General features: G+C 40.7%; 1 protein-coding gene across 1 annotated transcript in view; it reads left to right on the forward strand.

Moving 5' to 3' along the window:
- The first annotated feature begins 9,425 nt into the window (after positions 1-9,425).
- Positions 9,426-13,727, forward strand: part of LOC104513630 (proton-coupled amino acid transporter 4-like) — a 6,296-nt gene continuing 1,994 nt past the window's right edge. Inside the window, exons 1-4 of the mRNA XM_010157092.1 lie at positions 9,426-9,543; positions 10,328-10,418; positions 11,849-11,937; positions 13,345-13,440. Coding sequence (XP_010155394.1) covers positions 9,431-9,543; positions 10,328-10,418; positions 11,849-11,937; positions 13,345-13,440 — 389 coding nt within the window. The 5' untranslated portion in view covers positions 9,426-9,430. The remainder of the gene's footprint in view (positions 9,544-10,327; positions 10,419-11,848; positions 11,938-13,344; positions 13,441-13,727) is intronic.

Below are 13,727 nucleotides of genomic sequence, written 5' to 3' on the forward strand. Positions count from 1 at the left end.
CTCCGCATTGGGGACCGGAGGGCGGGTCGCGGGAACCCGCCAAGCGCCCGGCCGCGGGGGCCGGTGCCTGGAGGCGTCAGTCTCAGCTGGCTGGCTCTTTGTTTCTTTGGGAAGTCACGGCCTCGCAGGGAAGTTTAGGGAATACTCTCCCTTTGCATCGTTAGGTGCCGCTTTTATCTACTGTAAAAGGATGTGGGGCGTTCGGGGTTTTTTGGGTGTGCGGGGTGTGTGTGCGTGGAGATGCCCACTGTATTTATCGCGGGTTATTTTGGACCTTTAAAGGCTCTGCGAGGGCACGTGTGTGTTCAGCTCTGAATCGGTCGATCCATAGGTGGGCGAGAGAGAACTCGTAGCAGGTTTAGTTACCAAGTGTAGCTGATTTGGGGCTGGACTGGGCAGAGAAAGTACCATCTCAAGCCTGTGTGCCACTGTCATCTGCAGAATTCGCCCTGTCCAGTGGTAATGATGGGAAGCAGGAGGCATGCTTCAGATTCTACTGCTCCAGAGGCTGATCCATCTTGGAAGGAGGGATTGTTGCTTCTGGTATAAAGCTGGCAGAAATAAAATATTAGCTTTTTTTTTTTTTTTTTTACTAAGGTTGACAAATCTTACACTGTTAGAAATCTCAGAATGAGATATTTTATGGGATTAACTGCTTAAAAATGCAAACCAACACCTGGTAATATTTCAGAAGCTTTTTACATGGTTTGGTCCTACTGAATACTCATTAAAATGTAAATCATACCAATGTGCCAAGTGCAAGGCCCTGCACCTGGGTCGGGGCAATCCCAAACACAAGTACAGGCTGAGCAGAGAGTGGATTGGGAACAGCCCTGAGGAGAAGGACTTGGGGGTACTGGTGGATGAAAAGCTGAACATGAGCCGGCAGTGTGACATGATTCCTGCAGGAAGGCTGCAGGAATTGGGCTTGTTCAGCCTGGAGAAGAGAAGGCTCCGAGGAGACCTTATTGCAGCCTTCCAGTACCTGAAGGGGCTACAAGGAAGCTGGGAGGGGATGTTTTACAAGGGCTTGTAGTGACAGGACAAGGGGTAATGGGTTTAAATTGAAAGTGGGGAGGCTTAGATTAGATATCAGGAAGAAGTTCTTCCTGGAGAAGGTGGTGAGGCACTGGAACAGGTTGCCCAGAGATGTTGTGGATGCCCCATCCCTGGAAGTGTTCAAGGCCAGGCTGGACGAGGCTTTGAGCAACCTGGTCTAGTGGAAGGTGTCCCTGCCCATGGCAGGGGGGTTGGAACTACGTGGTCTTTAAGGTCCCTTCCAACCCAAACTCTTCTATGATTCTGGAGAAGCTCTTCACTTGCAAGTGTGTTAATCATACAGTAATGTGTAACTTCGTCTAGAGAGGACACTGGATTATTTACGATTTACCATCTTTCCAAATAAACGATTCGTTGTCGGTTGCGGTAAAAGCGTTTCTCTGAACATGTTTAAAAAACTCTGGAGACCTTTGTACGCTTTGGTTTAATAATTCAGGTGTCTTGTTTTATTAACCTTCTGAATTTGACAGTTGCAATGCAAAAGCAAATAGTTCTTCCTGCTTATTGAGGGGCATTATTGAATTTCAGTATTTGTTTTGAAATAACAGTTCTCAAGATTATTACACAGTGTAACTTAATATTAAGTAGATTTATTCTGCTTTATGGTAGAATTTATTAAAGAGAAATAAATGACAGATATATTTTTCCAAAGAAAAATAGAGAGTGAGTCAAATAGCTATAATTGATACAGTTTTAAAGTTCTTGAAAAACACCAACACCAAAAGCTAATGCTAACTTTTACTATTCTGGACAATGTCATTAGTATTATGTAATAGGAATTTTTAAACTAGATTAGTTTTCCTTTTTAATTTTCATTCTGGAAAATAGATTTTTGTTTGATTTCTTTTTTTCTTTTTGGTTGTTGTTGTTTGTTTGCTTGTTCTGTTGTTCCCTGTATTCAGTAGGAGTTGCAGTAGTGGAAAATAAAGAAGGATCAGACTTGTGTGTGGTTGAATGGGATTAAATCTTAGCTCTGCCATTCACAGTCACGCTGTGTTGATCCGTAATTCCTTCAGCAGTTGTGGGAACACATGACTGAGTAACGTGGCAGATCTTGCCCGATTCATGTGTGTTTGGTGGACAATGCTCTATTCAGTTTGTCTTCTGGACTAATCCTGGGAAAGTTATTTATAGCCTGAAGTCTTTGGAGAAACAGGTATTTCTGTGGTTGTGGGAGCAACTGGGGAGCTGCTTACTGATTCTTTGCAGATTCTGAGAGTGCGTAGTGACAACGTTTTCTTTTTCTGGAGAGCCCTGCTTTAGAATGCTGAATCACAAAGCTTTGCTATTCAGAGACTCGATCACTAATTTTGTCCCATCAGGGCAGCCACAGGCTTGGTTAAGTGACAGGCTCTGGGCATGCCCTCTGGATCATGAATATGGCATTCTGTAGCCTGTGAGAAAATATTCACATAAACCCACGTTTTAGGCTAGTGTTAATATTATATGGTTCTGATTTTCTCTTTTATACAACAATCAAAACAGCTGCTTATTAAGCTGAATCTCTGTCCCTAATCGAGTGGCACTGGGTCACCCTCTATTTAATAAACACATTTCACAGGACTGTGAATCTTAGCACAATGCCAAATCCAGTTTTTATTTGATGACACTGACTTCAAAACCCTCAAGGGAAAAAACAGATCATATTGCTAAATTGGATTTGGGAAAGGGAGTTATATAGGAGTTCACCTGGGAGGTGACCTCTGAAGGAAGAATGGGAGATTGTCTTTGGTTTTAGTATCTTTGCCTTTAACTTGCTGTGCAGCCCTGGCAGACTGCTCCATCCTTTTGCCTCTGTTTCACTCCTAAAATGGAAGGGATGGAGATTAGTTTCTCCCTTGTGGTGCTAAGACGTTCAGTTAATTTTGGCAGTGTTAATTGCTTGAGCAGTAGAGAAAAATTAGCTAAAGTTCTTGGTGGAAACTCATTTATTTGCAAAGCTTTTGAACCAAAGGATTACTTGAATGCACTATAAAAGCTTTAGAATTAAGTACTTTTAGTAACAGTTGAAAGGTTTCTTTGGCTGTATGTCCATAAACATTGGCAATGTGTTGGTAAATTCTAGGAGATAGAAAACAGGAAATACCAGTCATAACAATTGAAACACTGCAAATTTAATCTCTCCGTGTATGTGGTTGACTAGTGATGGAAATTCTTCAGAGGTCTTGGAGGATACTGTGTTGACATTTGTAGATGATTACAGCTACATGTTGCACTAGGGACTCCGTGATTTACCTCTCCAGTGGGTTAAGGAATCGGTTTAATGTGTCAGGGGTAATTCTGGGAGAAGTTGAAGTGCAACTCGTGTTGCCTTGCTTGACAGTGGCAGTATTTGCAGAGCCTTTTGGCATCCTGCTAATGTGGGTATTCACAGAATAAGGCAGAAACAATGACAGATACCTGAAGAACTGTTAAAGACAATCTGAAGACAGCATTTGATCTGATGAAAAAAATTTTGTGATGGCGTGAGGAGAAAAATTCTTATCAGCTGACGAGGCTGAAAATTAGGTAGTACTTCGGCTAAATGAAAACAACAGGGTGTTTAGAAATGGATTTCCTCACTCTTAGTTGTCCTGATTGAAGATGATGCAAAATTTTCGGTCAGTCCTGTGGCTGAGGACTGGTTTGGATCATTAATGGTGTGTGGACTCAGTCAGCTGGGTGGAGCGTGGACTTTAGGTGGTCTGAGGTGTGCTCTGCACCGTGTGCCTTGTCAGAGAGCAGGCAGCCAGCTTCAGCTCTGATCCAAGCATGGCATGCCTATGCTGTTCTTGTAGCTGGAGTTTGAGGCCGTATTTAAACTGCACACGTTGGGCCTTTCTGAGAAGAAATCAAAGTCAGTGTGTGTATTCCATGCCGATTTTCTGTCAGTGACTGTGGACTTTCCAGGATAGTTACTTTCAGGCTAGGTCTGAGTATGCAAAGCACTTGCTCTTCTGCTTTGTGACTACCTATCTGCTTTATAGGGCAGAGAAAGCTTAAGTTTTCTTGTCTGGTGCCTTGCTCTAAGACCCCAAGCTTGGATTAATTAAATTTGGATCTTACACAAATCTGGATGTCTGAGTGAGTATGGACTGTGCAGTAGGCACATAGCCACTGTATTCCAACAGTAGAGCTCTGTTATCAAACAAAAGCCAATGCTTACAAAGTTGCAGGATCCAAAACTTGTATTATGATAGAATGATTTGGGTTGGAAGGGACCTTAAAGACCACGTAGTTCCAACCCCCCTGCCATGGGCAGGGACAACTTCCACTAGACCAGGTTGCTCAAAGCCTCATCCAGCCTGGCCTTGAACACTTCCAGGGATGGGGCATCCACAGCTTCTCTGGGCAACCTGTTCCAGTGCCTCACCAACCTCAGTGAAGAATTTCTTCCTTATACCCAAGAGTTATGTCCCAGTACTATTACTGTTAAAGGATTGACATGTTTTAGGCCAAAGCTATGTGCCAGTCATGGAGTAAAGGAGGGATGATGGGGAAAAGAGGCAATTCAGGAGCATTTGTATGGCTCTAGTAGCGACCAAATAACATTCTTGGAGTATTCTTTATAATACAGTATTTCAGGGGGACGTGTAGTGAGTGTAGTTATCGCAGTATGAGTTGGTGTTGATTGCTGTTATCTGTGTCTTAAAACTTTTCTAATAGAATTTGTTCTCAGATGAGCTATTATGTTAGAATAGGATCAGCAAGCTGCCAGCCTGAGTATACAAATAGGAAGTGGATATTCTGATGTCTAATTTCAGCTATTGCCGAAATGGGTAAACAGTCAACCTAATATACTCCCGTTTCCTCTGTGTCTGTTGCCTAGGACTGGAATGCTAAAGGGTGATTGAAAAGATTTTAAGGTACTGCTATCATGGCTATGTACTGGTCCCTCAAGACAAAAAATGTACATAAATCGATGTAGATCTCAAAAAGGTTATTGGTCTGTGGAGTCTTACAGGCACAGTGTTCTCCTGGGTGCTTGGTCTAAAATCAGATTCTTTCACTCTGGATTTAATTTCTTTAGAAGTAGTCTTGGATTTCTCCTTTTCTTTTTTTTTTCTTTTTTTTTTTTTTTTTCCTACTGACCTGCCAATATATTTTAGAGGCAAGAGGTTTAGTCTGGAGCAGTACACAAAATTTCTCAAGGCACATAAATGACATACAACTTGCATTTGTGTTGTATGGAGTAGTATATTTAACAATAGTATTGTTTTTCTTTATCATTGTCTGTATTCAGTTCAAATGTGCTGCTTTGAATCTTGTTTTTAAAAAAAGAATTTGTTTCCAGGCATATACTCAGAGAAATAAATGTCTGCATAATAACTGGTTTAAAATAAATTACTCTGATCTGGTAAAAAAGGCCACTCATGTAAGATACGTTATTAAGCCTTGTGCTGTACTCCAGTTGTGTGCAATTTTGCTGCTGTTGTGACCAGCTACTACCTCAGAGAAAAGCTCATGGCAGTGGTCTTGGAGCTTTGGAAGGCCTGGTTGTCTTTTTGAGATGGATTAGGTGATTTTTTTTTTTCTTTTAAAGTTTATCAATTTGATCAGTATTTCAAAAGTTTTAGAAGTACAGCAATGTGGTAAAGTAATAGCAATAAAATCAGTTACATAATGTGAATGCTGTGCAATGAAGGCTGACAAGGATTGTATCTATAAAAGAAACATGCACAGATGTTTGTTTTAACTGAATGCAGCTTCAGACATTTTTTTAGTGGCACATTTGGGGAAAATCACCTTCTTTCTCCGGAAAGAAGAGCCATTTTCAACATTTAAGTAAGGTGAAATCTTGCCTTCTCTCTGGAACATGCTACGTTCTTCACATAAGGAAATTCTCTGTAAAAGCATTGTTTTGACACTTGCCGTCTTGACACACGGGTGTTGTCTGGCAGCTTCTGCTTAGCTGTGTTAGAAAGAAGCACTTTTAAATCAATGCCTGCCATGTCTCTGACCCTGGCAGGGGCGTTGGAACTTGATAATCTTTAAAGGTAATAAACCTTTAAATGTTTATATTGACTGTAGGTATAGACTAAAAAACTTTGCATATAACCTCTTTTCGGTGAGGAAGCTGGTTATTTTCCTTTTGGGTTAGTATAGGGGGGTGATGTGATTGGTTGCAGTCTTGAGGAGTAAATTGTATGGTAAAATTCTGTGTGAAAGATAGTTCACTCAAGTAGGCATCTCCTTCAAACTCAAGTTTACCATTATCAGTTGCAGGCAGAGTAGTAGTCTACTGCCCAAGCATCCTGCTCTTTCTCCAGGAGTTGTCCCTGAGAAGTACAATGGTTGATGATATTTCAGATAGCAAAGGATTTTTTCCCCGCAAAAATGAATGTATTGGAAGTGATGATTCATGAAAGGAATTAAGAATTTAAATATACAGTAACAATATGTGACGTGAAGAATGGAGAGGCAGGAACAAGCTCATCAACTAGGGGAGAGGTTGGCTTTCTGGAGTGGATAGCTGGTATAAATCATTTAGTGTGAGCTTTCTTCCTGTCTCTTTGAGAATGATTATGTTTTCATTACTGCCATCATCTCCCTCCTGATCAGAGATCAGGATGTAAGTCTAACAAGGAGAAGACAAAGAAAATGGTCAGGCATTCAGTCTCGTAGGTGAAGAGGCTGGCTTCTCTTTGAATGGTGATTCAGTCTGGAAGGAGCATCTCCTCTGTTTCATGGGTTGTCTGTCATCCTGTTCTTCTTGGTCTTCCATGACAAATACAGCGAATTTCAATAAATCGGGACAGTAAGTTTTGTCTGACCTGCATACCTCTTCCATCTATTCCATTAACTCTTGCATCCAAAAATGCTTTGACTTTTCTTATAATCAGTCAGTTGCTGTGTGGGACAAATGAGTTTATGGCTCAAGAACAGAGGTAAGGCCAGCCAGGGGAATGGAAGGGTGAGTGTCTGCTACAGACCACCAAGTCAGGAAGAAGAGATGGATGAAGCCTTCTTTAAGCAACTGGAAGAAGCCTTCTGTTCACAGGTCCTGGTTCTCATGGGGGAATTTTCCACCTAACACCTCCTAGGGAGGTAGTGTGGCAGGGCCCAAGGAATTGAGTATTCCTCTGGAGCGCTTGTAGTAGCATTTCTTTCATGCAAGTGCTTAATGAGCCAACTGGGTAAATGTGTTGCTGAAATAATCAGGACACGTATTTACATAGGTGACTGAATAAACCATAAAACCCATTTGATCTTGTTTAAGGGCAGCCTGCTCTGAAGGAGTCCTGAAGTAAGCTGCAGAACTGCTGGAAAAGGTAAAAATGACAAATGGTTAAAAAAAAAAAAACAACACTTTAAAAAAATAACCCAGTAAGTGCACTGAGGATGATCGTGTTGTAAACTCTTTAGGGCAGACGCTGATTTTTTTCTCTTTGCAGTTCTGCAGAACAGTAAGTTGGTTAACACTTCTAGACAGAACAGTAAATTAAATAATTATCAGAGCTGGGATAGTGGTAACAATAACCTTTGGATGCCTAGATGGCTTTAGGCATGGGCAGATGAAATTTTGAGGGAAAAAATTGCTGGTCTTGCAAAAATCCTTATTACTTAAAAAATGAGGGGAATGCCTGGGTATGTCTAAATTCATTCATAAAGGATTACCTGTGTGATCAGGAAAAGTCAGGAAGTTGGGAGAGAAGTAAAATGGGATGTCTATAAAATTCAGAGTCTTCTGAGCATGATCTGGTTGTGTGGTAAACAATGTGGATGTGTTTATGTATCAAAGGATTCAGTATCAGACTGTGATGGAAGCAGAGAAATTCCCTTTTCTCCCTTGACTGAGCAGTTGCTGATACTCACCAATGCTGTGGGTCCTAAGAGTCGTGCTGGTCTCCTCATAGTGCGATGTTTAGCATTACAAACAGCATCCTACAAAACACGATGGGTGCTGAGGCACTGGGACAGGTTGCCCAGAGAAGCTGTGGATGCCCCATCCCTGGAAGTGTTCAAGGCCAGGCTGGATGAGGCTTTGAGCAACCTGGTCTAGTGGAAGGTGTCCCTGCCCATGACAGGGGGGTTGGAACTGGATGATCTTTAAGGTCCCTTCCAACCCAAACCATTCTGTGATGGAGTCAAAACTGGAAAAGTAGCTTAACAATGATTTCTTTTATATGTTGTTGAAACTCATGTGATCACAGACTTTGCACACTTGTAGTTTGGCTTGTTCCTAGTGAAAAGACTTTAGACTGTTAGTTTAGACTCAGTATTTTAAAAAATGAAAATAAGCACGATCAGCTGGCCACTTGGTGAAACTCTGAGTGTTGGCACTTCGCTTCCTCTGAGGGGACAGACTTTTACTCCAGAGTTAGAGTACCCAGGTCTTGGTGAGTGTCGAATGAGCCCAGCAGTGGCTCAGAGATGAAAGAGAATGGTTGTGGCATCCTCAAGGACTAGTCAACACAATGCTGTGGGAGCAGAGGGAAGGAGCAACCTTGCTGATGCTTCTTTCAATCAATTCCCAGAGTATATGCCATGTAGTGAGAGATGATTGTGTCTTGACATGTATAATTAGAATATCACTGAGTATAAATTGGCTTTCCAGTGCACTTTCTGGTTGAGTCTCTGAGCTCTGCTATCCACTTGGCATCTTTGCTTAAGTCAAGTGCTTTCATTACCAGCTTTCAACTTTATTGGCACCAAATTCAGATGACCCTTTGGTGTTTCAGGAGAGTTTGGGCTGTATGCTTTGATTTCAACTGCCTGAATAAGCTGCCGCCTGCTTTATAGGATATGTAACGCTTGCTTTATCGTTATTCTTTGTAAGTTTCTCTTGCTTAGGATTGGCTTCAGTGCCCTGCTGATGGGTTAGACATCTTTAAGGTTTCATACAAACCTTTTATGATTTGCTGAATGGCTGTGGTAGGTTGACCCAGTCTGACGGCTGGGTACTGTCACTGCCCTCCTCAGCTGGGCAAGGGAGAGGAAATATAACGAAAGGCTCGTGGGTTGGGATAAGGACAGGGAGAGATCACTCAGCAATGACTGTCATGGGCAAAACAGACTCGACTTGGGGAAAGAATTTGATTTATTACCAATCATATCAGGGTAGGATAATGAGAAATAGAAGAAAAACTTCAAACACCTTCCCCCACCTTTCTCTTCTTCCTGGTCTCAGCTTCACTCCTGATTTCTCTGCCTCCTCCCCCTGAGAGGCACCGGGGTACTAGGAGTGGAGGACTTCTCTGTTTTGGTCTATGTTGCAGGAGCTTACAAAATGATCTAAACCATTGACATTTTGAAGCCTAAATCAGCTCTTTAGTTACGAGCACATGTAAACCTCATAGCATGGAAAGTTCAAGTCATGTTTTACTGCTAAACTGTAAGTTTGTTTCTAATGCTAATGTAGTGTTAACTCTTTTGTACAGACATGGACGTAATGAAGCCTTTAATTGATGAACAAAATTCAGATGGAATCTCAGATGAAGAGCATGAAAATAATTTCCTGCCGGTTGAGAAGCATTACCAGCTTGACAAGGAAGAAGGCATTACGTAGGTATTACTTTTACCTATTGGCTGGTTAAAATTTGTTGCCTCTGACTTGTTTCTCCTGAGTAGTTTACTGAACTCTTGAGTGGTTTTCTTGCACCGCAGTATGGTTTTCTGCTTATACATCAGGACTTTGCATAGTTGTTCCAAAAAGAAGCCCATTTTGAGTAGCTTCTGTTCTTTGGAGGTCTACAATGTACTGGCCATAAAATATTCCAAGGTGCCCATTTGTAAAGTGATTGCATCGCTCAAAATCAAAGCACTGTTTAAAGAAATTTTTTGTTGATTTTATTTTGTTGTAAAGAAACTTTAGACAACGTTGGAAATAATCTGTTAAAATTTTATTAGGAGAATGTGTAAGGGTGTGTTTTCTATTTTGATAAAGCTTTGGCTATCAGACTTGTGATTTGCAGCTGGTAGTTATTTTGAATATTATTGATTCTAAAATAGCATGGGTGAAACTTGGTAATTTTGACTCTGAGGCAAATGGACAATAAAATTTCACAGAAAATAACCTTTGACAAGCTGGAGAAAGAACTAAAGATCAGAATTGTGTGTTTTGTTTGAAGGACCTCACATGTAAAAGTGAGTAAGAACATTATTTGAATGTGCTGGACATTTTTTAAAGTATCTGAACCACTTTATAGTAGTTGAAGCTCACAATTTATGCCTTTAATAATAAATCACAGAGGGTGGGGTTTTAGTTTTGCATTTTTTTGGCTTCCCCTGCCCTCCTTCCCCAAGCTCAGTGTACTTCTAATGTGACTTTTTATGTTTTCATCCTCAGGTTTATACAAACACTTACACACCTCCTCAAGGGAAACATTGGAACTGGGCTTCTTGGTCTTCCACTTGCAATAAAAAATGCTGGCATTGTGGTAAGGATTATATTTTCATAAATGAGAAAAATTATCTAGAAAGATCTACAGCTACGTGTCTGAGTGTGAAAAACTCAAATCTTGATACTTTTTTTTGTCACTAGCAACTTCAACAGAGTTGTGTTCTGGTTTTCTGCTTTAGTGTGGTGAAGTCAGTACTGAAGATTGAGATCTAACTTTTTTCAAAGTTACTTCTTCGCCTGAAGACTTTGTAGCATGTGTTGTATTTTTGCTTAGCCAAAGTGTTTTTCCGGCAAAAATAAAAACTTTGTCAGGAAAAAAGAAAAATTTTGATTCACTCTGACTCCTATGATGTCTCATGGGAATTGTTATTATGGGGTTGTCTTATCTTCATCCAGACTTACTCTAGCCAGATTGTATGTCCTAGGATGCAGTGTCAGCTCGTTAAACCAATCTCTTGTTTCTGCAGAAACAGGGTGTAGCACAGGCTAGTTATACTGGGTCGCGAAGAATGCATTTTGTAAGGCAGGGTAAATCTCTTGAATTGAAATCTTCACCTTATCATCTAAATAATCCTGTAATTTTTTATTACAGGATGTTCTGTTTAAGAATCATAGAATTATAGAGTGGTTTGGGTTGGAAGGGACCTTAAAGATCATCCGGTTCCACCCCCCCTGCCATGGGCAGGGACACCTTCCACTAGACCAGGTTGCTCAAAGCCTCATCCAGCCTGGCCTTGAACACTTCCAGGGATGGGGCATCCACAGCTTCTCTGGGCAACCTGTTCCAGTGCCTCAACACCCTCTCCGGGAAGAACTTCCTCCTGATACCCAATCTAAACCTCCCCGCTTTCAATTTAAACCCATTACCCCTTGTCCTGTCACTACAGGCCCTTGTAAAAAGTCTCCTCCCAGCTTCCATGTAGCCCCTTCAGGTACTGGAAGGTGCAATAACGTCTCCCCGGAGCCTCCTCATCTCTTATCCAGGCTGATCAAGCCCAAGATAAAGTTACATGTGAAAAGCATGTACCTTCCATGAAAACATAATCTAGTCTAAAGGAAGGAAACCTTTGTTGTCATTAGTATTGCCACTTTAAAGTGATTCAAACCACTGTTTGAATTTTTCAAAATATGCAGTCTCGTGTCATGACAAATTGTTTTTGCAAATATCTTAATGAAGCTGTTAGAGGAGTGAAGTTGTTCATGGCCACGTGGCATTTATTTAGGGCTTGATCACCCCACAGTAGCCTTCTGTCAAGTAGTGAACTAAAAGTAAGGAATGCCATAAAACATCATCAGCAAACCTTCCTCTAAGAGGGGAAAACATCCAGTTACATAAAATTTTTGATTCTTATTTATTTGATACAATGTGAAATATTTGCATGTAAAATTTTTCTGCCAGTTTATTTTCCTGAAAAATTCTGTTTATCTCCCATTTCATTGGGTTTTTTTGTTTTTGATCCATAACAGATTGGACCAATCAGCCTTGTCTTCATAGGAGTTATATCTGTTCATTGTATGCACATCTTGGTCCGTTGCAGCCACTGTCTATGTCAGAGGTAAATGTGGAAATACTTATTCTGTTGCTGAGTTTGAGTATTATTTTTTGTCTTTCTTTTCTATTTCTGAGGTTTGGTCGGTAGAATGTTCTGATACTGTTGCAGTTTCTTCAGATCAGAATGTCGTACTTCAAAGAAACACCACTCTTTCTTAATTGTGCAGCTTAGAAATGATCATAGAACTATAAAATGGTTTTGGGTTGGAAGGGACCTTAAAGATCATCAAGTTCCAACCCCTCTGCCCTGGGCTATCTGGCTTTGTGCAACACTGACCTAATTAATTGAAAAAAAAAAAATTTCTTTGCTCATACACAAAATGAAGTTAGTTTAATTTGCATTACCAGGTGTCCTGTTCCCTGTCCTAGCTGACAAATAATCAGATCTTTTTCACTGTGGTTTTAATTGCTTGGCTCCTGCCCTTGAGTCCTTCTTTATCTTTGTGCATTCTGAACCTTCACAGTTTTGAAAAGTGTCCAATTTATAAATAGCTCGTTTATAAGTACTTCATAGGAATAGAAGATAAGCTAAGAATTGCTATTAATGCCTTCCATGATTATATGTGAGCTCTGTCTCTTTGGATTGTGACAATTCATCAAAATTTTAGTGCTGAATTTTAGGGCCGAAAAATTTTTCGTCAAAATTTAGCGATGTGTTAAAATGTTGGTAGTGAGCAGATAAACACTAAGAAAATCTCCAAGTGTGATATTCAGTACTGGGGAGGAAGCAGTTGTTCAAATTTGACTGATTGAGGATTTTGATTAATGGTGACTTTCATTAAACATTTTTATCTTGCTGTCAGGCATTGAAGAGAAGCAGTGTGAGGGTCTTGTATTTGTGAAGTGCAGCGAAGTTTGTGGACTGAACAGAAACACAAAACTATTTGTGTCCCTGTAGCTGGAAAATCTTCTCAGTTTAATGTGATATTGTACCATGAAGGGATCCTGTCGTTCCTGACTTCCTTGCTTTTTCCTCTGTAGTTCAGAAAGGCCTTTGAAGATGTACAAAATACTAAGATCATTGAAACAATTGTCACTGACTGCCTGTCCAGGAAAATCTCTGGAATCCTGTTGCAGTTCTTTGTGACTTAGATCTGAGATGAATTTCTTAAGATGATATTGTAAGAACCTAATTTTGGATTGATTTATCAAGAAACCTGTTCCATAAGAAACTGGTGTACTACTGTTGAATTAGCGGGAAGCAGCACTGTGGTTCACATGCTTGTAGAGTGCTGAATAGGCCTTCCTGGGAGAATGAAGCCCAAACCATACCTCTAAAATTCAGCAGCTGCGGGATGGTGCTACAGGCGATTACTTACTAGAACCCTGGGAGGCCACCAGTGTTTTCAGGGTAGGGACCTAGGTCCTCATGGCTTCTAGTAACTATTCTTTTTTCACTCTTGGATTTTAGGATGAAAAAATCCTCACTGGGCTATAGTGATACAGTTAGTTATGCCATGGAAGTGGGGCCCCTGACTGCTCTTCAGAAACGAGCTTCTTGGGGACGGTAAGTTTGCATTAGAAGCTAATTTAGTAAATTCATTACTAAAAATTATTGGCTACACTTGGTTAGGAGATTCCCTTTTACTAAGACGTTACCTGATTAAGAATGTGTTCTTTGTGCTTGAAATATTTGTATGCAGTGTTGTTTGTTACTTCCAGCAGCCAGCAAGTAGTGGTGACTTGGGAGGATTGGGCAGTGTCTCTCTGTTGGGCACTTCAATTTTCAGGTCTACAAGTGCTGTGAAGAGAAGAATTCTGTTTAGTAATGTGGGAGGAGATGTGGTATAAGCA

This window comes from Eurypyga helias, unplaced genomic scaffold (assembly GCF_000690775.1).
Source record: "Eurypyga helias isolate BGI_N326 unplaced genomic scaffold, ASM69077v1 scaffold15210, whole genome shotgun sequence".
Taxonomy (NCBI): Eukaryota; Metazoa; Chordata; class Aves; order Eurypygiformes; family Eurypygidae; genus Eurypyga; species Eurypyga helias.